This window comes from Candoia aspera, chromosome 4 (genome assembly GCF_035149785.1).
Source record: "Candoia aspera isolate rCanAsp1 chromosome 4, rCanAsp1.hap2, whole genome shotgun sequence".
NCBI classification, from domain to species: Eukaryota; Metazoa; Chordata; class Lepidosauria; order Squamata; family Boidae; genus Candoia; species Candoia aspera.
In genome coordinates this window covers 29,915,051-29,939,844 of record NC_086156.1, presented here as the reverse complement: position 1 = coordinate 29,939,844, position 24,794 = coordinate 29,915,051, and the positions used below count along the sequence as shown (strand labels likewise).

Sequence of the window (24,794 nt, the reverse complement as noted above, 5' to 3'; positions counted from 1 at the left end):
TGACCCTCTCTGGAATTATGCTGTAACACACCCTTTTCCTGTCACTGCACTTCTAGTGACTGAAGATAGTAGTTGGGCTTATTGCAAAATACCTTACAAACCCACCCTATTTTGGAACAAGCACAAGAGTTAATTGTGAACTACATTCCCCTAGTATGCTGACTGTTAATGCATTGCTCTTCAAATCCCACGTGTGTTACTAGTTGCATGTCCATTGTTAGAGTGGAAAACACCATAAAGGGGGAGTTGAAACACATTCAGTTGAAGTCAGTTTATGCAGTTGAAGGGAGAGAGGGTTCTGCCATGGCAGGAAGAAGCCTTAAGCCCTGTCTTCTAGCAAAAGGAAGTAGAGTTAGCTCTTTTCTGTCGAGTCTTGGAAAGGACTCTGTTTTGTATCTGTGGATCCTGGCAGAGCAATCCAGGGAGTACAAAGGTAGGAAAGCTATGCTTTCTGTGGAGAATCAAGCTGACTATATGTCACTACTGATAATAGTTATATATTACCTCTAGCTGAACACTAGTTTTGGGGCTCAGATAATTCTGCTTTATTTTATTTACAGTTACTTTTATCATGCCAGTACAGTTTGATTCTTTGAACTTAGCTAAATTTTGTTATGCTATCTGTAAAACCAGACACGCTGTCTCAATGACTTAGCTACAGTGATAGGTTGCCTTATTTTATTTGAAATAGGATCGGAACTAAGTGTTTTAATTATTTGTTTACCTGTGTACTTCTGTTCAGGGAGTATGATAAAGATTACTTATTGTCAATTTTAGGGTGGTATAAACAAGAGGGAGTTCTTATACCGATCCCTGCTTACAGTACCTCTTGGTCCCTGTGGGAAAAGTGCTGGATTAAATGGACTTTGGATCTGGTCTAAGAAGGACCTTCTGTAGCCACTCCTGTGCTACATCATTCCAACAGGGTGAAGTGATAACTTTTTTCTGCTTTTATTGGCCTTTTTCAACATTTTTTTTTAATCTATTCCCTTCAACGCTCCTGACTTTCAAAGTTGGATTTCATTTGCATGAAACTGGCTAATGTTTTTCCTTCACCAAAAATAATGTCGTTCCCCCAAAGGAAATATTTGTGCATTTGTGAGATAGATGCAAAGTTCTCGTGGCTTGCAAAGTTGGATTTCTTTTGCATGAAACTGGCTAACATTTTTCCTTCACCAAAAATAATTTCCTTCACCAAAAGGAAACTTAGTAAAAAAATGCATCTGACAAAAAATAAACTGAAGTTGCAAACCAAGTCAGTAATGAGATGTTTAAAAACAGTTTGTATCAGATAAATTTACAGTAAAATACCAACATCTGGGAAAAGAGAGAAATTTTCATTAAAAATGGTTTATATTAAAACAAAGATAAAGGACAGTCAGGTACAACTGGCATGTATTTACAACAGTTGCTGTGACCTTCCCAGCCAACTTCTGACAAGCAAAATCAATGGGAGAAGATGGATTTGCTTTACAACCATGTGACTCACTTAACAACCACTGTGATTCACTTAACAGCCATGGCAAAAAAGTTGTAAAATCAGGTGTGACTCATTTAATGACCGCTTTGCTTAGCTATAGAAGTTCTGGTCTCAACTGTGGTCCTAAGTCAAGGACTATCTGTAGTCTTATACTTATCATGCATTCTTACCTTTTGGGAGAAAATTTGTGGAAATGTGTGACATTCAGAAAAGGAAGATGTCCTGTTCTACAAATAACACCTGTGCCAACTGGAAATCCTCTCAGGTGAGGTGAGGGACAACCTGAAAAATATAGTGTGAGTCATGGAAGAGTGCTTCAAGGGGGGTCAGCAAAGTTTTTAAGGTAATGTACTGTACCTTGGGATCCAAACCAGTATCAATACTCCAAATGTAATTTATTAATTAATGCAATAAGTACAGTGTGTGTATCTTTGGGGGAAAAATAAAGGCAATAAATTATATCAAGTGGTCATAATTTTAAGGGACAATACAGCACTTAGAATCTTTTATTGATATGGAAAGGATTATAGTTCTCACTATCTTGTTTTCCAAAGGAGGCAGTTATATAGTCTGTTTGATAATTCCAATTTATGATTTATACAGTGCTGACCAAGAAGGCAGATGAAAGGCTCATCTCTTCCAGTATAAAGAACACCTTTGCATGCCTGGAGCCACAAAAAAAATGTGTTTGAATAAAGCAGTGCATCATTCTTGTTAGGCCAAGATGATAAAATCAAACAATTCAGTATAACACTTGTGCACAGTATGAATTTTAAGCTTGGTCAGTTTTACTTCTTCTGCTGCCTTTTAAAATCATAGATAAATTTAAGACAGTCTTTGCAGTGCAGTCATGAATGCTGGATTTTAACGTCATTGATTATGGGTTCAGCTAATAGAATTTGCCATGGTAAATGGTTCCTCTGTATTTATGGACATTTGATCTTACTTGTATATGTTTTCCCCAAAGGCACTTTCTTCTGCATGTAGAGGCAAAGTGCCAAAGTTACTGGCTATTCTCTTGTGACAGGCAATTAAAAACTATACTGGTTATTGCCAGGTATATTTATATTTCCTTAGGTAGAATGGCTCATTTGTCTTTCACAAGCTTCAGTGCCTGCCCTTTTATTCCTAAGTGACATTTCTGAATTACTACAGGTATCTATCTCTAAAAGTGCTGACGTGATAATAAAAATCAGCTAGCTGTATGATACACTTGATATTGGTAAGCGTCTTGCCAGAAGATTGCAAAAGGAAAGAAAGTGGGATCCAAGCCAACAGACTGGCATGGTGTGTATGAACAGTGGTTTTTTTTAAAAAGAACTGGAGCTGGCGTGGGGTGGTGTGATGCTGTTAATCTCTCTCATGTGTTTACTGAAGAGTAAGTTCACCCAAATTAATAGCATGCTTTCCAAGAAAGTCAGCATCATACTGCATATTGAAAATAAATACTAAAGAAGAAAGTTTTTGGTTCAGATCTTTTTTTTCTGCCATAAATTTGTTGAATAGATTTCGAGGATTCACTGGTTCACTTTAGTTGTCATACCAAGCAGTAGTTAAGGAAGATTAAAAGTTGACAGAACATGATTTGAATCCTTTCCTTTTTGTCTGGAAGTTATTGCATGCCAAGATAGGACTGCTGACCAGACAAAAAATGGAAGACAGCTCTAATCTATGTCATACATGTTGGTTTGGAAGCTCTCATCATGGTTTAGGTTTTACAATAACAAGTTGTCTTGGGCCACATAGGTATCAGAGTGGATTGCAGGAAAGATTTCCCTGGAAAGTGTTCCAAATGCTCACTACTTCAAAAAAGAAGTCTTGTTTATTTTCTTGCCCAAGCAATGCAAACAAAATTCAGAATATCTGTATCAGCAAGTGAACTGCATTGTCTTATTGCCCACAGTGCTGTGCCTAGTTATTCTGTTCTTTATTAATCTTTGAACAGTTTTCCCACCAAAATGGCCTTGCCTATATCAGTTAATGAAACGGCAGGCCCAACAGTGAAAGAAAATAGGTTTTTCTATGACTATTTTGCTTTTTTACTCCTCTTGAAATGTTGATGCCTCAGCATCATCTCTTTTGTCTTGGCAGTACACAATGAGCACCAATCTGTTTATACTTGTCTTCCTAGGAAGTGTAATTGAACCTCCATTATTCTCCTCCTGGGAGAATAGTTAAATTCATTTGTCCTAACTATTTTTGAAAGTGGAAAAATTGGCCCTGCTTAGGATCTCTGCCTTTTGGGAAGTCCTCAGAGTCTTAAATCCTGCCTATACAGCACCATGTGATACTACTTCCTGATCATTTTTTTTTAATCATAGCTGGGAATTTTGGCTGTACAAAGAGATTTTTTTTAACTGCTATGATATACATCCTACAAACCTTATGTGAGCACAAAATATGAATTCTTAGCTCTTTAAATTCAGCTCAGCTCAGCACTTTCTCTCTCACTCCCTCCCCCCTCCTGTGTGGTCTCAATATTTTACTTGTTTATTCTCTCTCTCTCTCTCTCTCTCAATTTCTACTTACATATAATACCTTTGAGGGGTTGTGGAGCCACATGGGCTAGTTGTCTCCCACAAATATTATGACCAGCAGTCAAGCGGTACAGGTTGGAAGGCTTTTCAGGTATAGAGATATTCTCCATACAAGGGTTGATCCTGCTTGGAAAAATCCATGTTCATGTTTGTGGCAGGGAACTGAACCCACAATCTATTCACAAGTACTTTGAATGTGGATACTGGATTGTTTGCATCCTCTCTTGTCCTGCTGAATCTAGGATATTGGAGTGCTGTATGAAATACTTGCTGTTAAAGTCACCTGGATATTTTTTTTTCCGTTTCTTTTTTTACCGTAAATGGTAGCCTGCAATTTGTTTGTACAGCTTGAGAGAACCATAGGAATCTATGCCTACTAACGTACTGTAGGACCTAATATATATCTATCTGTGTGTATAGACTCAAACCTAATTTGTCTCTGGGATCCCCTGTAGTGCTTCTTTAGTGCTTGGGTTTGACCCTGAAATACGATTGTTAAAATGAGCTGATTACCTGTTACTTCCATTATCAGGCCCTATGGATCAGCGTAGTGCTATAGTGGAATATTACAGTGCAGTGTTTGGCAAGCACTTAATTGGTGGTGCAAAATAGTCTAGGGAGTGCATGATTTCCTTCTCCAAATCATGACACTGCCTATGAACCAAGAAGGAGAGTGTGCTGCAAGTCTTCAGCTGAGTGTGCTGAGAAAGGGAACTAAGCATCTCAGCAGACTGATAAACCTCTTAGGGGTTTGAGCTTAGGAGCCAACATAAATAACACTCTCCTATTATCTGGGTATGCCTTTTGGTTTTGGCTGACAGGAAGACTGCTCCCATGGTGGCAAACACTGCTTCAGCCCCAATTAGCACTTACTCATTATTTGATAGAGGAGTATTGTTACGATCTCAATAGGATTATTTGATAAGGTGCTTGGTAGGATTTAAGATACAAAAAGTCAAGTACTGCTGCTCTAAGGCAGATCTGCACAACTTTTGGCCCATTAGCTGCATGTAGCCTGCTAAGCAGCCTTGTGTGGCCCCCATGGCATTTTTTGAAAAATAATCCATTGCCACCAAATGTCTCTGCTAGCATGAAGGATCTGCCACTGCCAACTAGGTTTTTATAGCTACTTCCACTCTGAAAGACACACTAGCAAGCTCCTCCAATACCTCCAGGCCTCATGGACACTACCAACTCCATCACTGCCCACACCCCTAGCCGCTGAAGAGCTAATTGGCAGGCCAGCTTTTCCTTTGTGGCCCAGTTATTTTCAAGGTATCCGTCTGGTCCTTTCCCCTTCCGTGAGTTGTGCAAGTCTTCTGTAAGAAATTATTTCAAAATATGCATAATGTAGTAAATATTACTTTAAAAATTCCTGAAATACTTATTTTATTATGAGCTCTAGTTAATGTTGTATTATGCTACAGATGCATGTTTTATTCTGCAACAGTATTGGAGGAAGTTTTCATCTGTGTTTTTGTCTGTAACAGTATTGCAGGAAGTCAAAGCGAGGCCATCACACAGGACATGTAGCCCTTATGAAGTATGAATAAGCATTGAGAAAGACATGTTCCCATGACTTCGATTTGTATGAAAAATATGCTAATAATATCTGCTGTGGACAAAGATTCATACAAACTGCAGTGGAATTTTTCCCACACTTAGAAGTTGTTGGTCACAGTTTATTCAGCTTTTTGGAATTCCCTTCTGTTTCCTATTTCACAAATTCTGACATATTGAAAAGGAGTGGAGGGGTAGAAATGATGTGAAAATGAGACAAAACAATTGATAGAAAATAGCCTGTTATTTTCTAATCTTAGTTTTCCATGTGCCTCCTAGCATTCTTCAATCAATGCATTTTTAACCAAAGTTTTGGTTAGGTGGCGTTTTGAACCGCTGGCTACATTTGAGAGTATCTTCCAGCCCCCCCCCCCCAAATAGGTCAGTAGGGAACTCTTGCCAAAATGCTAATTTTCTGGAAGACAACTGGGTAATTACTTTCAATGAACTTCTTCTTCCCATGTTTCTGAATGCTTTCTACCAGTTTGTCATTTTCTCGCAGAGAAAGCTATAGGCACCAATCACCCATTCTTTTTAAAAAGAATATGTTTAAGATCTATGTGGGGCCAAAGATATCCTTGTTAATAAAAATAAAGTGACATTTGTTACTCTGGTTTATAGCATATCAGTTTCTAAATACAGGGAATTCTTGACTTTCGATTGCAATTGGGACCGGAATTTCCATCGCTAAGTGATGCTGTCATAAAGTGCGACCACATCGCTTAGCAAAGACAATCCTTGCAGTCCCAGTTGCCATCATTAACCGAATCCCACAGTCATTAGGGGAGGCAACTTCCTGCCAGCTTCACACAACCAAGTCAGTGGGGAACCCAGCAGGAGGTTGCAAGTCCCCCTTGTAAGCAGGCCGGCTGGGTGCTGCTGGGTGGAGGAGGATGCAAGGTGTGTGCGAGGGTGTGAGAGAGGTGTGATGAAGGTTGGGGAGGGTGCACGAGTGGTGGGGAGGTATGGGGAGGATGCATGGGGGTATGCAAGGGTGTGAGGTGTGGTAAGGCTTGGGGAGGGGACGAGGGTGCAAGGGTATGTGAGAGAGTGCAAGGGAGGTATGGCAAAGGTTGGGGAGGGTGCCCAAGTGCTGGGGGAGGCATGGGGAGGTTGCATGAGTGGAGGAGGGTACTTGAGGGTATGAGTGAGGTGCAGAGAGGCCCAGGGAGGGTGCGCAGGGGTGCGCGAGAGTAAACATCACTTGCAAATTCGAAGTTAGCCTGATAACTCAGCCCATGTCAGTTTCATAAAGAGAATGGTTTTCTTTTGGAAGCAAGGGACATAGTCTGCAGGCTGATTTCTTAGATCATTATCAGCAAATTTCAGGCTAAATGCATTCTTTAGTGTGTGCCAGTTTTCCTTTAAACAATTTGCCCTTTTCAGCTATGAGATTTCTTGGCTTAAACCAGTGCTTCCCAAACCCGGGTAAATTACCCAAAATTGGATAAAAGTGGTTTTTCCTTGGGTAATGACACATGAACTCATTAAATTGACTTAAAGTGTTTTACCTACATTGGGTAAAAAGGACTTTTTGATAAAAAAATGTTTTGAGTAATGAATGAAAAAGTTTGGAAAACACTGGCTTAAACCATATAAAAAGCACATTATTTTCCTTTTTTTCCTACGCTGAAGGCTAGGAAGAAAAAATACACAATAAAAACTTACGTTTTCTCTTCTGCACATGCTTTTTTGGGTGCAATTTCTCTGGAACAAAATTGGCAACTAATAATTCTTACTTTTAATATAAAACATGCAGAACCACTTTAAATGCATAAGACAGGATCTAAAGAGCTACTTTAAATGTCCTCATGGACTTCGTATCCCCTGTGGGATTTACTATTATTTTCTTTTCTTTTTCTCTGAACTGCTGGCCTTTATGCCACGGTGCGATGCAATCTGCTTTCACAAATCCCTTTCATTTTGAATGCAGTTTGCCATCAGGTTGGGGGATGGTCCTCGATATACTGGAGCTGCTCAGGGATGTGGAGTTAGTTGTAAAGTTCTTTGGAACCTTGTTATGACATTAAGAAAGAAATATGATTGCCCTGCTTTTTATTTCTCTGACTCTCTTTAAGAGTTTTCAGGATTTGCATTCAGCTGCATTAATCTCATCAATTGTTTCCTTCTTGATGTAACTGTCTTTATGTTTCTTTAATGTATGCGCATTCAGAATTTTGGATGTTGTGGGAAAAGGTTTCACTGGCAACTATTCTTGCCATTAAAAGCACTTCCCATCTGAATATCGGCTGCCAAAGTATGTGGTATCCAACAGAGAAAGGGGATGAGGACATAGATTGCAATGAAGCCGAACAGTCTGCACTTCCTAGAAGTGACACCAAACATCAATCTTTAACAAGACAGCCCAGTGCAGAGGAAAAATAAGAACTCTAAAAAAACAAAACAAAAGCAGAATTATCTTATTTCATTCTCATTCCCGTGGTTTCCTCTTCAGATGCTTCCAGAGAGAATACATTCTCAGTGACATTTCAGTTTTTTTTAAATTATTATTGCAATTTTAAATGCAGTTTTAAAGTTTTAAACGTTTGCGCTCCAAAAGTATCACACTTGGATTCTTGAAATGTAGGGTCGCTGTTCATGCAAGTCTATAGAAATATATAGGTAATATGCAGGTAAACCAATAGTAGCGTAGTTGGAGAAGTGGTACTATAGGATTTTTGTGTATGTGGATTTCTGGTTTCCCAGCATTAGTAACTGTTACTCGATAAACTTCTAGCTATAGCTTCAGAGGACTGTAGGGAATTTTATTCCCTTCTGATTGATTATATCATAATTTTGCAAACTTTTCAGGTCACCAGACACCAAAAATATATAAATGTTAAGTGGCAAAATTTCAGGAGGTGCCTGAAAAGGTTGCCAGTACGTTGAAATAAGCTGTGCTTTATGCCATCTGTATTTTGAACTATCTTTGTTCCTCCTGCTTCCCTGATGTTGCCTAAATTTGATTTTTTTTTTTTTTACTAGAGTACCCCAACCAGAACAGGAAAAAAGGAAGACAAAACTTCGTAGTTCTGCGTGTTCTATCAGTGCACAGAATTTCTGTTCTTATCATTACGAGAAAATCAAATGCTGGGTGTGGTAGAACTGAAAAAAACAGTCTGTATTAATTTGCTTAACTACCTAATGAACATCATTTATCTCCTCTGAAATCTGCTTCTGATAGTGCTCATCTCAAACAAGAGGAGAGCATTTAAAGCTCCTGATTCCTCCCTCCCTCCCTAAGCAGGAGAAGATTTACTAGCTTCTCTCTGTGGCAAAAAAAAAAAAACTAGTACTGGAAAATCTGGCTAATGCAGGGCTCTTAGAGTAGAAGGATCACACTCAGGAGATGGGATTTGCCCCACATTTGAGGAGGTTGACAGGTGAGTACAGAATATCTTCCAGTGAAATGTCAGATTGCTGGTATTTTAGATTCTCAGAATAGCTTGGAAAAAAGGACTTACTACAGATTTGTAGGGTCAGAGGAGACAAACTTCCCGTTTTCTTAATTTCCAAAATGAATCAAGACAAGCTTGCAAACTTTATTACAAATATATTTTCCCAACCCAAACCTGAAGATAGTTTTCATTTCATTTTATCCCTTTATAGTTATATTCATCCACATAGCGTTGATTTCTGAAGTGCTAACTTCAACAGATATTTCTCTCTCATTCAGTCTTTTGCTATGACAAGGGTTCCTAAACTTTTTGCCATCACAGCTCCCTTTACTGTACTCTTAATCTACACACTTTCCCTAAAAATCCAAACACCAAAATGAGCACAAATGAACAATGAAAACAATACAATGAAACTTTGGGAAGGGTGGATTTATTGTAACAACGTACAACTATTAGGTTCTTCACACCTCCCCTGGACTCTGTCTACATCTCCCCAAGGGAGGCACACCACACAGTGTGGGAAACCCTGCACTATGATTTTCCGCCTGGAGCCGATAAAGGTTTGCATTTATGTAAATCAAAATCCCATGCAGATTAATATAATTTTTGAACTAGTTTTTTCTTAGAAAGTCATAATTCTGTATGACGGTATAATCCTATGCATGTCTGCTAGAAAGCATGCAGTCCTTGCTTGTCAATACAATATATAGAGGATTGAAGCTTTAATAATTAGTAATTGTAGAATAAAGGAGCTGCATAAGTGTAAGATTACATACTCTGGTTTAAAATGTTTAAAATTGGGCTAAATTAATCTCTCTCTCTCTCTCTCTCTCCCTCTCCCTCTCTCCCTCTCCCTCCCTCCGTTACTGACCTTTTTCTACCCAGAAGTAACATGTTTTATCTCAATTACCTTTTATTGTAGCTGATGAGAGCCATGCACTCTCTTACAATGTCACCAAATTTTAATAACCAGCAAGATTCAATAGGACAGGTAATTCACTAGGATTCACTAGAAAGAGTTGGCTTGGTTAACTTGCTCCAAGCTTAGTAATAACAACTGTTAAGCCTCCTATTTATCTGCTTCCAGGGATATTTATAGCGATCCCTTCACTGAAGTCTTAGTGCTAATAGTCTCAGTATTCAAAGTGGTTTACCTGAACTAAGAAAGTTTCACCTGTGCTGATCGTGTTCAGTTTATCTTTTCATTCCATTTTGTTTTATTAATTTTATTTCTATGGCTTAGGTTACAGTATATGATCAAAGATGATCAATGACATAATCAATGACCAAAATAAAGAACTTTTGTTTGTTGCTTTCTGATAACAGCAACAACAACCCAAACTCTTTAAGATATAGGGCTGTGTTAAAACCTACCTTGGGATTTTTCTGTGGGTATGGTGTTATTACCTCTATTTTTTCTGGATAGGCTGTGCAATATTTGGCTGTTGAAACATCTACCCACATTACCTCAGACTGGTGGTTTGTTTGGATTACTATAACTTTTGTGGATCTTATCTGTGGGAGGGATTGATGTCCTTTTCAAATGGTATGGCAGAAGATCAGGCAGGAGGTTTCTGTTTGGCATATGCACAGATCTCTAAGGCAGAGATTAGGGTTTAGCACTCATTCTTGGCACATATATCCTGGGAACATTTCCCTGATTTCCTATTTGATACTAGCTGGGCCACTCCTTGAATCCTTGTCAGACCACACAAAGTTTTTAACTTTTGAATAATATGAATAGGACTGAATGAAAAATATATATCAAAACTTAGATTGAAGCAGTAAATTTGCTAGTTTTGTTTTCCAAGAAAGCATCTTATATCCATCCATCTCTTTTTCTTTCTCTCTCCCCTCCTGCCGCCTTCTAACATTATACAAGTTTGTTTAAAATAATTTAAGGGCAATTATGTCAATCTCAGAAGTTTATGTTTGGATCCAGACCTTAGAATGAATATGGGAGAAAGCCAACAATTGGTATGGAACAACAGAGAGAGAGAGAAAAAATTGAAAATGATTAAAGCAACATAAGTTGATTTTTTTCACGCAAATGAATTGCTTCTTGATCTAACATTTCCAAAGTGATGTATAGTGATAAAAAGGTAAAAATAAGCAGTAAAATCATAATCAACAATAATGTAAACAACAAGCAGCAAATCAAATGAGCAAAGCAGCAAGCAACAATTTAATTCAAGGCAATCGACTAATCGCTTGGTGGAAATGGAAGTCAAAACCTGGCAGCAACATGTCTAGACTGTTCTAGTAACATAGGACCAATGAAAAGACTCTCTTCCTAGTTGCTAACTGTTGAACAGATTCAGCAGCATCATATAGCTTTCAGAGTTCTGATATCATGATAGGACTCAACACTGACAGCTAACTAAAAAATCTAACTTTCCAATTTTTGTTTGGCCAAAAAACAAGATATAATAATTAAATAGCATTAATATAGCCTCTCTACAGAGTATTGTGAGAACTATAAATGAGAGAGCTTAATTCAGCTGGGAGTATTCTAAGGCTGGTTGTTGTACATGTTGTCATTAGTTTGGTTTTTCTTTATATTTATTTTAGTCCCATTTTTCCCTGTGCTACTTGACTTTTATTACTGGAGCTTGCAGATACTTTGCATTTTTGGCTATCAGATTAGTGTCATTAGCATAGTGCAAGTTATTGATGTTTCTTCCTCCAGTTTTAAAATCACACTCATCTTCTTCCAGTCCAGCATCCCTTAATATATATTCAACATATAGGTTAAATAAATAAGGGGAGACTTGTTCTCACTTCTTTGCCAACCAGGAGCCAAACTATTTCACAGTGTTCTGTCTCTACTATGACTTCCAGGATCAGGGACTATGGAGTCTAATGCCACTTCTCTGCTCTTGTTGGGCCTGAAGTTTGAGTGTCTGGCTCCTTAAATGCAGTGTTCCTCTTCCTCATCTGAAGATGATTCCCCAGCCATGACAAGACCACCCTGGCCCATGTCTCTTGAGTAGATCAGTGGTAGCCGGTATTGTTCAAACTCTATTATAACAGAACATCCCAAATACTTAATTTATTATAATTGGCTTTTTAAAAATTAGCTGTGGAGTTTTTATTGGATTTTAGCATTTTTTTTTGTCTTGCTTTTTCACTTGGATGCTACCTTGATAGGATGAAGTAGCATCAAAATAAATAAGCAATATCCATTTCTTTACTCCTTCCCCCCCCCCGCCCCGATATATTATAGTCTACATATAAAGCTGGATTGAAACTTCTCCATCCATTTACACAGGGCTATTCATCTCCTATGGATGGGGGATAGGCATTTTCAAAGATTTTTGGAGGCACAAAAAAAATTACCCATGATAGATTCAAGACAAAAGTTGCAATTAATCTTCCTTTTAGTAGTATGGCCCAGCAGAATTCTTCTCTGAGAAAAGCCAACTGAAAGTGATACCATATCATGTGATTGAGGGTTAAAAGAAAGGTGACTATTCTCATTGTTGCTTCCCCCAAATATGCCCCCCCCCAATTAATTTTTTTTTTTTAATCCTTGGTTCAGATATTTCAACCAGGCACTAAATTTAAGTTTAATTCTTGTGCTTCTGCCTAATTTAAATAAGAAAGAGACTAGATTATCTGATATCATAATTATAACATGAATGCTATATTACTTGTACAAAATCTTTGCTTCAAAAGTAGCCAAAGTATTTGGCATTTTTATCTGACAGATCAGATTAAATAAATACGCCAAAAGAAAACTGTGCTGTATTTTATTCATCTCATTGGAAAATTATATTCTCCAAATATTTATTTTAAGGTTAGTGTATAAAGCGAAGTCTGTTGTGATGTATATTTTAATCAAGACATCAAACAACAGTGTTTTGAAGTGGAAAATTCCCTTAAAGCAACCCAATAAATGTGCACATTGCAAAGTTAATTTTTCATGAAAGTCTGCTGTTAGTATAATAAAATCAAAATTAAACTTTTCACTTTGATTAGAAAGATTACTTAGGCCAAGTTTAGGCTTCAGTGCTATATACTGTTATTTAAGAATGAGTCAGATCAAACTCAGTGGGACTTAGCTGAGTAAATACACCTTGGAATGGGTATTGCATGGAATTGTTGATTGAAAGAAGATATATCAATGGATTTTTTGCTGGCTATTTTAACTGATCATTTGGTTTCCAATTAAGCAGTGGGAAGTGCTATAGCAAATGTAACCATCGGAGCTCAAGGGCATATATGGCTCAGCCCCATCTGTGCATGGCTTTTTGGACTGTGTTTTTAAAACACACAATTTTTTACCAGCTGACTGTTTAACGTATTTAAAATGAAGAAAATAATTTGGCATTGTTCTCACTGGTTTAGGAAGCTGTTTAATTGAATACTGTTAGTAATAAAAAGGACTTGTGCTAATTCTTTCTGAATACCATTTGACTTTAGCATGTATGAGTGTAGAATGTAAAAATCATCATGGATTCTTTTCCTTGAACTTTTCACAATACAAAAAAAAAAGGGGGGGTGAAGCAAGATTCAGTTACGGTACTGTATTTGTACAGCTGTATCTCATTGAATTGAGGCTTGTGTTACACACAGTTTGTGATAGGAAGTATATGCTTTTAAAACAACTAAGGAGACAGATCTTTAACCTCCACACTTTTTAGATTTTTTTTTGTTCGCTCATTTAGCTTCTGTCATACTCCTAGGAAGTATTTCAAATACAAATTATTGTGCAGTATTGTAGTTTGAATGAATAACTTATCCCCTCATGAACTCATTAGGAAGGGTGGATTAAGAGGTTTTGTTTCCCTTAAGAATTGAAGTTTAAGAATCCTGTATACTTGAGTGGAAGATGAATTTTTCAAAAAAAATATTTCTTAGATTGTATATTAGGGATTCTTTTCTAATATGTTAAATCGTTGTGTGTGTTTGGGGGGTCCAGCTGTATGGATTGTGAGAGGTTCAAGGTGCAGTCATGAATGATGAAGTTGTTTCCTATAACAGGTCATAATTTGCTGGTTATCAGTGTTAATATCTAGCTTTACACATAGTTTGAAATTTCTCCAATGTCTTGGAATTGGATGACCTCAAGATCCGTTAATGTATTTCATTTAAGAGATTTACATTTTGGTATAAAGCATTAATCCTCCTGATACGGTTTTGGCATAGAGGATACCATCATATTAAATTGGAGAATGTCATATAGCAGATAGTATCCCAATTTATCTTCAGCAAAGGATCGTTACCTTGTCGTGGTGCTGGAGCTTGAGCACCTCAATGATGCCATGAGCTAAACCGTGAAGGGCCACCCAAGACGGGAAGGTCATGACAGAGAGGTCAGACTAAATGCGATCCCTGGGAAAGGTAATGGCAACCCACCCCAGTATTCTTGCCGTGAAAACTAAATGGATCAGTACAACCAGAGATATGTCGGTATACCATCGGAAGATGAGACCCCCAGGTCGGAAGATGGTCAAAATGCTACTGGGGAGGAACAGAGGATGAGCTCAACTAGCCCCAGACGTGATGACGCAGCTAGCTCAAAGCCGAAAGGACGGCTAGTGGCCGACGGTGCTGGTGGTGAACGGCGAATCTGATGTTCTAAGGATCAACACACCATTGGAACCTGGACTGTAAGATCTATGAGCCAGGGCAAATTGGATGTGGTTATTGGTGAGATGTCAAGATTAAAGATAGACATTTTGGGCGTCAGTGAACTGAAATGGACTGGAATGGGCCACTTCACATCAGATGACCACCAGATCTATTACTGTGGACAAGAGGACCACAGAAGAAATGGAGTAGCCTTCATAATTAATAGTAAAGTGGCTAAAGCAGTGCTTGGATACAATCCAAAAAAATGATAGAATGATCTCAATTCGTATTCAGGGCAAGCCATCTAACATCACAGTGATCCAAATATACGCTTCAACCACAGATGCTGAAGAAGCTGAAGTAGAGCAGTTCTATGAGGATCTGCAGCACCTACTGGACAACACGCCTAAAAGAGATGTTATTTTCATCATGGTAGACTGGAATGCTAAAGTGGGCAGTCAAATTACACCTGGAATTACAGGTAAGCATGGCCTGGGAGAACAAAACGAAGCGGGACATAGGCTGATAGAATTTTACCAAGACAACACACTCTGCATAACAAACACTCTCTTCCAGCAACCTAAGAGATGGCTTTATACATGGACTTCACCAGATGGACAACACTGAAATCAGATTGACTACATCCTTTGCAGCCAAAGGTGGCAGACATCTATACAGTCGGTAAAAAACAAGACCTGTAGCTGACTGTAGTTCCGATCACGAACTTCTTCTTGCACAATTTAGGATCAGACTAAAGAGATTAGGGAAGACCCACAGATCAGCTAGATATGAGCTCACTAATATTCCTAAGGAATATGCAGTGGAGGTGAAGAATCGATTTAAGGGACTGGACTTCGTAGATAGGGTCCTGGAAGAACTCTGGACAGAAGTTTGCAACGTTGTTCAGGAGGTGGGAACAAAATACATCCCAAAGAAAGAGAAAACCAAGAAGGCAAATGGCTGTCTGCTGAGACACTAGAAGTAGCCCAAGAAAGAAGGAAAGCAAAAGGCAACAGTGATATTGATATGCCCAATTAAATGCAAAATTCCAGAGGTTAGTCAGAAGAGATCAGGAATTATTTTTAAACAAGCAATGCTTGGAAGTGGAAGAAGACAGTAGAATAGGAAGGACAAGAGACCTCTTCCAGAACATTAGAAACATTGGAGGTAAATTCCAGGCAAAAATGGGTATGATCAAAGACAAAGATGGCAAGGACCTAACAGAAGAAGAAGAGATGAAGAAAAGGTGGCAAGAATATACAGAAGACCTGTATAGGAAGGATAACAATATCGGGGATAGCTTTGACAGTGTGGTCAGTGAGCTAGAGCCAGACATCCTGAAGAGTGAGGTTGAATGGGCCTTAAGAAGCATTGCTAATAACAAGGCAGCAGGAGATGACGGCATCCCAGCTGAACTGTTCAAAATCTTGCAAGGTGATGCTGTCAAGGTAATGCATGCTATATGGCAGCAGATTTGGAAAACACAAGAATGGCCATCCGATTGGAAAAAATCAACTTATATCCCCATACCAAAAAAGGGAAACACTAAAGAATGTTCCAACTATTGAACAGTGGCACTCATTTCACATGCCAGTAAGGTAATGCTCAAGATCCTGCAAGGTAGACTTCAGCAATTCATGGAGCGAGAATTGCCAGATGTAGAAGCTGGGTTTAGAAAAGGCAGAGGAACTAGGGACCAAATTGCCAATATCTGCTGGATAATGGAAAAAGCCAGGGAGTTTCAGAAAAACACCTATTTCTGTTTTATTGACTATTCTAAAGCCTTTGACTGTGTGGACCATAACAAATTGTGGCAAGTTCTTAGTGCTATGGGGATTCCAAGTCATCTTGTATGCCTCCTGAAGAATCTGTACAATGATCAAGTAGCAACAGTAAGAACAGACCACGGAACAACGGACTGGTTTAAGATTGGGAAAGGAGTACGGCAGGGCTGTATCCTCTCACCCTACCTATTCAACTTGTATGCAGAACACATCATGCGACATGCTGGGCTTGAGGAATCCAAGGCTGGAGTTAAACTCGCTGGAAGAAACATTAACAATCTCAGATATGCAGATGATACCACTTTGATGGCTGAAAGCAAAGAGGAACTGAGGAGCCTTATGATGAAGGTGAAAGAAGAAAGTGCAAAAGCTGGCTTGCAGCTAAACCTCAAAAAAACCAAGATTATGACAACCAGCTTGATTGATAACTGGCAAATAGAGGGAGAAAACGTAGAAGCAGTGAAAGACTGTGTGTGAAGATTACTGCAGATACTGACTGCAGTCAGGAAATCAGAGGACGCTTAATCCTTGGGAGAAGAGCACTGACCAATCTCAATAAAATAGTTAAGAGCAGAGACATCACACTGACAACAAAGGTCCGCATAGTTAAAGCAATGGTGTTCCCCGTAGTAACATATGGCTGCGAGAGCTGGACCATAAGGAAGGCTGAGAGAAAGAAGACAGATTCTTTTGAACTGTGGTCTTGGAGGAAAATTCTGAGAGTGCCTTGGGCTGCAAGATCAAACCAGTCCATCCTCCAGGAAATAAAGCCAGACTGCTCACTTGAGGGAATGATATTAAAGGCAAAACTGAAATACTTTGGCCACATAATGAGAAGACCGGACACCCTGGAGAAGATGCTGATGCTAGGGAGAGTGGAGGGCAAAAGGAAGAGGGGCCGACCAAGGGCAAGGTGGATGGATGATATTCTAGAGGTGACGGGCTCGTCCCTGGGGAGATGGGGGTGTTGATGACTGACAGGAAGCTCTGGCGTGGGCTGGTCCATGAAGTCACGAAGAGTTGGAAGCGACTAAACGAATAAACCACAACAAAATCCCAATTTATGCCAAGTATGTTTAATGGCATATTTGCATTATTGCAGAAAGGGGTTACCTTGGCTCCTGTTCAGTCAATTTTCACATTATCATCACAGACTTTATTTAAACTTCACTCATCAAAACTTATAATGTAAATATAAAAAGAACATCTGGACTCCACCAACCACTCTCACTCAGTGATGTACTTAAGTCTCACAGGCTTTAGGCTGTACATCTGACAAACCTGAAAGGGTTGGTCTTTTCAGTTGAGTTTGCCAAACACATACTCATATATCCAAGATTTATAAAACTAATAGTGATCTGGCCACTTAGACTTACTTTATAGAAATTGTAGTAATAAATGGCTAGTGACACTGGGTGACAAAGAACAACATGCATGTGTTGGGCTATAGATTAACCTGTGTCTGCTTCCCTTCTCCTGAGTGAAAATGTAGGAATGGTGGCATCAAGGCATTAGCCAGCATTTCATCATCATCTCTAGGCTTTTGAACGTACTGTGTGTGCTCTGTCAATGTTTGCTGCAGGATTGGCACAACTAAGAACACAACTTCAGGGAGAATTGCTGGACCTTTAGAGGACTTTTCAGGGTGGAGATTTGTCTGGTGTAACAGTAAAATATAAAAAGTGGGAGAGGGATTGGCAGCCTTGTGGCCCTCCCTAAAAGCTTTATCTGCCAACTTTTGCCTGTTCCACAGTATGAAATTTATTTATACATGTCTATTTATTTATGCATTTGACTTACTGAATTTATATTCAAAGACCAAAAGAAAACATAGCTCCAATATGAAACAATAAATAAAAAGAGGAATTAATACATTACACAGAGATGAAGGTGGTGGTAATTTTTTTTAAAAAAAATTATCAACCTAGACCTGACATAGGTGATCATCATATGGCAGTAGTCACATTTGAGGAGAATTTAACCACTCACTGAAATGTCTGTGGACCAATTTGCTTGTAAAAAACATTTCAGGCCAAGCCATACATTCTGCAGAGAGGGGGAAATGCTAACTCAGAGCACTCTGTGGTACAAGGGACAACACGCCAAGATGGGCAAGACCAGGGCTTCCCCACCAGGGTTTCGTGGAACCGTAGGGTTCCATGGGAGGCCACGAGGGGTTCCCTGGGCGATCACAATTTATTTAAAAAATTATTTCAAATTTGGGCAACTTCACATTAAAGAGATAAGTTTCATTCTTTATGTTTAGTTTAAGAACACTGATAATGCATAAATAATACAGGCCTACCCATGAAACAAATATAATTTTGTAACTTCTGGTCTATATTTGAACCTGAATGTGCAGGGGTTCCCTGAGGCCAGAAAAATATTTCAAGGTTTCCTCCAGAGTTAAAAGGTTGAGAAAGGCTGTGCAAGACTGTCTCAGTGGCTTTATCTGAGCATAGACGGAGGTATTCCAAATATCAAGTGTTCCTGAATTTTCCTTACTAACACTTTCAAGAGTTAGGCAATAAACCTGGCTAACATAAACACACTTCTGTGCATGAAAGACACTTCGCTAGAAAAGTTGTTTGGAACGACAAAATATCTCCTACAAGGGCTCATAACAATAGCTTGAGACTTTGGATATGTCATTCTGTGGGTCTAAGTCAAGGAGTCTCTGTCTGACTTCTAACATTTATTTTTCTGGACTGAGAGGCTGCAGTAGGATGAATCAAAGACTACTATTTTTTTCCAAGAAGAAATGCACTTGTCAAAGAGAATAGACTGGGCCGGGGAATCACCCCATAAAATCTGTTTAACTTAGCCTTTCTCAACATTTTACCCTGGAAGAACCCTTGAAGTAATTTCTGGTCTCTGGGATCCCCTGCATACAATTATGATACTATGATATCTATACACATGATATTTTTAAAAATGTTTTTTTTTCCCCCAACCAGGATCTCTCACAGAACCCCTACCGACCTCTCATAGAACCCTAGGGCCTCTGGACCTCCAGTTAAGAAAGGCTGGTTTTTCCCAGTATTTTTAGCAACACATTCACATGTGGGCCTCTGCAAACACTTCCTGTCATTGAGGAAGATTGGTGGTGTATGAAGTTTTAATTTTGCTGTGGAATGCATTTACTGTTGTCTTAAGAGGAGATCAAATAGGCTAGCTTTCTGAACAAGTGCATGCCAATGCTCTATAGTTCATCCAACCTTGCCTTGAAATCTTGTCTCAGGTCTTTCTGGAGTTCTTTTTTGTTCTGGCGAAAGGGGCCATCTGCGAGAAGTTAGAATTGAAAAAAGCAAAGGGACCAGATTGCTTGCCTCTGATAATACTTGGTTCACCTTTCTGTGGCTTGAGTCCGTTGTAAAAGCCTGAACTACTTTTAAATTAGAGGTAAATTTAAGATTTTAATCAGAGGATCAATTTGTGACAGGTCAAATTTATATCTCTACATAAGTTATTAAAAAGTCAATGAAAGATCCTTGTGTTCTATGTCTTTGCAAGAAACTGAAGAATTCAAAGATTCTTTGGAATTCCAGAATAGGAAGGAAAAGATACCTGATTTTTCTGCAGAATAGTATAAAACATAAAACATTCATCTTCAATGGAATGTATGCATTGGGAACTACCTAAACCTAAAGAGTATGCAAGAAGAATTGCAATATAAGAAACAACATACATTTCTTTATTTCATTTTTACTTTTAAAATTATGTTTATAAAGCACATAGGTTCTGTTAAAATGCCTATTTCTTTCCTTTACAGTTTTGTTTTTTAGGTATTCTTCTCCAGTTTTAAAATAAATAATTTTCTACCAATTATATATTATTATTCTTTCCAACCAGATGGAATGTTGGAAATTATGTAAAGAGGTTTGAGAATCTGGTATGTCCATCTGTCTTTCCAGCAATAGAGTAACTGTTTGAAAACTGAACAGTGCAAAGCAAAATTTGGTGTGGCAGGAGAAGCTGGCAAAAGAAAGGAAATGGGCTAGATCAAGCAAGGGGCTATAGAGAAATACAGCGTGCTTCCTCATGTACATACACATACTCATGCACAGAGATGCAACATGCTACTTTATTACACAGAAGAAAAGACAAATGTCTCCTATTATTACTGCTGGTAAAGGAGTCGGAAAGAATACCAGAAGCCATGCTCTGCATGCTATCTGATATTTTTTCAGAAGTAACTGCTGGGATAGTGATTAGGCCACTTACATATGTTTTCCATAGAATTGGAGCCTCATGCATATTTCTAGATGCAGAATTTCTGTGCACATGAAAGGGTACATTTGCTAATTGCTAAAATTTTGTTTAGAAATGTGCATTTCATCAAATTTTGCATATTCCTCATTTCCATGGCTCACAAAATCTTTTTCTTTTTTTTTTTGCAGAGATTAATTTCTTATGGGCAGGACACCAAACACATCACAGTTCTGAATATTATAACTTATTCACAGCATTAAGGCAGTCTGTTTTGCAAAAGTTTGGATCATGGGTAAGTGAGAATGCCCAGTGTGTAGTGCATGTCATAAACAGAAAGAGTAGAGCAATCACCAGATTTTACACTGAGCTTTAGAAACTATAAGAAAAGAATGAATCAAGTCAGAAGATTATTGTGTTGGGATACCAGAGAACAGCATATACAGTGCCCTTACATTTCTACCTGTCAACTAAGATCTAGTTCATATGTCTGCCAGAGGGTGCTTCAGCTGTCAGCAATTCACTCTGCAGTTACTCAAGAAAGGATATTCTTAGTAGAAGCACCATAGCTATGGAATTCTTTTCAGTTCAGATATGTTCAGCATCAAATTATGATGTATCTATGCACTCAGGCATTGAGTTAAAATGGTACAGCTGTGCCTTCTGATCTGATTTTTAAGTTGTTTCCCACTTTCAAATTCATTTTAATAATGGAAAATGGCTTAAAAATAAATATATAAGTGAATATTGAATTTTTAAAAATCTAAGTGCATAAGTATATTCTGTACTTGTGAGACATTTCACTATACTGTTGGTCTCTTTATATGATATATATTACTCTAAAAAATGAAAAAAAGACCCAACCCTCAATTACCATGAAGTAATTTACCCAATGTATCCAATAAAAAAGACTAATTTGATAAATTATTAACTAGTACAGTCAGTGTACCCATTAGAGGGAGCTGAAACGGGGAATGTCACCTACTGTATTTTAAAACGTTGGAGTCTACTATATGTATAAATTAAAAAAAATAAAGTAGGTGTTAAGATATTTCTTTGTAATTGATGAGCAATGCTATTTTACATTTGTACCATAATAAAATGCTAGTATTATATTCCCTTTGAATGACGATAACGGGCTCCAATAGAAAAGATAATGGGCTTGTTACAAGGCACCCTGAGTGGGCACTTTGCCCTAGTGACTCTGGTTTTTGCTTACTTTTCCCTCTTTCCTTCCTTATCACTGTTAGTTGCCAGGGAGAGAACTAATGATGAAATGCACCATAACTTCTGTGGTGGATGGGAAGGCGATCTGGCTGCGACATCCATTGATTGCTCTTCCTTCTCATACCATCCCTGTTATTTGAACCAGAGCTACAAAAGGGTGAAGAAGTATACTCTACTGAAGAGGAGAAGTTTCACAGAGGGTTGTCAGTGTATCTGTTTGGCAGTTCTCAACTTTGATACCAAAGCCTTTGGAATGGAACAGTTACAATTTAAGAAATCAAAAGAATAGTTTTCTAGATAAATAGTGGAATCTATGGAAATAGATTAATTGAAAATAAGTTTAATATGAAGTTGCAAACTATGTTGCCTTGTATTATGCCTATTTATTTGAAAGTAATTCTCTACTGTTTTTACTGTGACTTATTTCCACATAGCAGTGTCTAGACTGTGAGACTTCATGTATTTACCTTAAATTAAAATTATAATTTGTCTTTGCCTTTTGATATACAGTAGTTCACCAACATTCATCCTAAAAGCTCTGTCATTTAGATTTATAATGATTTAAATATTGAAATCATATCCTAATATAATAGCACGGGACCACACTACTTAGCATTCTTGAGAATCAGAGCGAACTCATAAATGGATTAAGAAGCAAGTAGGTTAATTTATGTGGGTGAAGTTGTTCTCTTGATTAAAGTGAGATGTTATTGAAGATAATAAGCATCACAGCTTATTAACTACAGAATCAGGACATGGTTGATGGACGTAACAACTTCTTGCAGAATGAGACCAAGCTTTCTAATTTGTGTGGCATTGTGAAAGTCTGTTGTCTCCAGTGATGCACATTGGTCTCCATTTTCAGATGGACCCAGCAAAGAAGCAAAAGTGTTTCATGCTGCTTGTTTTGTTTCACTATGCTAAAAATGAGGTTTTTTTGTGGTGCCAAAATGGAAAATAATCAGGCTTCTCACAATCTGTCTTCATTGCTTGGAAAAGGCCGTATACTGTCAGTTCATAATTTTCTACCTCCCTGATAATAACTGTTCCAAATTCTTTTCTTGAAATGCTTTATGATACAAATACAAGCTAGTACTAAAATAAGCCTTTGTTGGATAAAAGTGCTAATGCTTTTGGCCATGAGATTTCCAGATTCTTTCTTAATGATAATTAAATGGAGCCACATGAGTAGTATGGAAAGTATTGTTCATCATTCTTACTAGTAAGGTGTTCCATATCAGAAGAGCAACAAAGAGCATAGCTGAGTTAAGAAATTTAAAATAATAAAACATGGCTATCCATTTTGTTATTTTCACATCTTTATCACTACTAGATTTCAAAGAAACATATTTCACAGTGTTAGAATATGATGGGATGCATCTAATGACCTAGATGAATGCCAAGAGTTTTCTGTTTTCTGGCTCTTTCTGGTCATACCGTCTAAGGTGTGTCATGAATATGCAGCTAGCCTTACATTCACACTACAGAAAGAGTTGCACGATGGAATCCAGCCTTCCCCAGCTTTATTCTGGCTTGGAAAAATAGAATTATAGTCCAATGGATTTGAAGGACAATAGACTAGGGAAGTTTTGTTAATTTCTGAATTCCTTACTTGCCTCATTTTGATTTAAAAAGCTTTGGAATCTTTTGATCATTATTACTCCTTTTCTTTTAGATATTTTACCTCCCAATGGCTTTTTGCATTCCGCCTTCAGTATATGCTGTTCATCTCCAGTTTAATCTCCTTTACCAATTCTGGATACATACAGAGGTAATTTAGACATTTGACAATGCCTAAACAGCTAGATTGGATCAATGTCTTGAAAGCTCACTAGAAGTTGATTTATTATATTAGAAAATTATGTTTTTTATGACTTGTTTGAAAAGAAGCCCAATCTTATTTTTATTTTTTATTCTCCACTATATACCTGTTTATAAGAAGCAGTGAAGCCATTTGGTCCCAATTAGCATAAACATTTTAAAATATAGCAGGTATAAATCATGTTCTTTTAGTACAGTACTATATGTCTTCACTTTATAATATGTTAAACTTACTGCAACACTGAAAAAATAACTTCGTATCTTAAATATTTTAAGAAAAATAAGACTGTATTTATAACGAATGAATCAATTTTGCCATTGACCTCCATGATTTGTTCATGAGTGTTGCATATATGTGTGCATTTGTATATTAAATACTAATTAACTGTCAGTCTTTCTCTTTTTTAAATACATTTTGTTTCAGGTATTTTTAATACTCAGAAATATGGATGGGAGTCCTCTTTAATTTCATGGCAGTTTTTCTACGTTCTTTGGACATGAATGGTTATATTTTAGTATTTTAGTAATGTTTGCTATAGTAGTAGTGCCATTCTTCAAATCACATCATAGTCACCTGTCTTTAATTTTTAGCCCTCCAGATATATTGGGTTATAAAGTCATAATTTTCAGACAGATATGTAATCCAGTACAAAATAAGAAAATAGGTTTCTGTATTACAGCCTGCAGTTTGATACAATGAATTTGTAGGAAACAGCGTATATATAAATGTTACATTATGGTTCCCATTTTTCTTATTTAAATATCAAAGTACCTTATTTATTCTTTTCTCTATAAATACCCATATCTTACAAATGTGTATCTCTTGATTAGAATAGTGAGGTCTTCAGTTTAAGGGTTCAATGTTTATAATCCCTGGGGATTATGAGAGTCAACATCTGACATAGCTGGAGGGTATCGGGTTGAATTTAAATATTAAGGGAAGCTTCAGTATTATTTATGCCCTGTGCTGACTTAATGTATTATTATTGATTTTAAAATTTCTAAGTGAGCTTACTGTCCTATCGAAGTTACATTGAATTTTATGGGCTTTACTTTTGAATAGGCATGCATTAGCAGATATGAATAGTTCCATGTCCTGAGACTTCACATACCATGTTGTTCTTCCATGCATTCATATGAATGAAAGCTCTGTGTGTACAGAGCATGTGGAAGCTTCCCCTTAAGTAAAAGCCCTGATGAT

At 37.7% G+C, this 24,794-nt stretch overlaps 1 protein-coding gene across 2 annotated transcripts in view; it reads left to right on the top strand.

Moving 5' to 3' along the window:
* AGMO (alkylglycerol monooxygenase) overlaps positions 1 to 24,794 on the top strand; it is a 147,164-nt gene that overhangs the window by 46,005 nt on the left and 76,365 nt on the right. For both annotated transcript variants that reach the window (XM_063303717.1, XM_063303718.1), the window contains exons 4-5: positions 20,737 to 20,840; positions 23,448 to 23,543. In XM_063303717.1, coding sequence (XP_063159787.1) covers positions 20,737 to 20,840; positions 23,448 to 23,543 — 200 coding nt within the window. The remainder of the gene's footprint in view (positions 1 to 20,736; positions 20,841 to 23,447; positions 23,544 to 24,794) is intronic.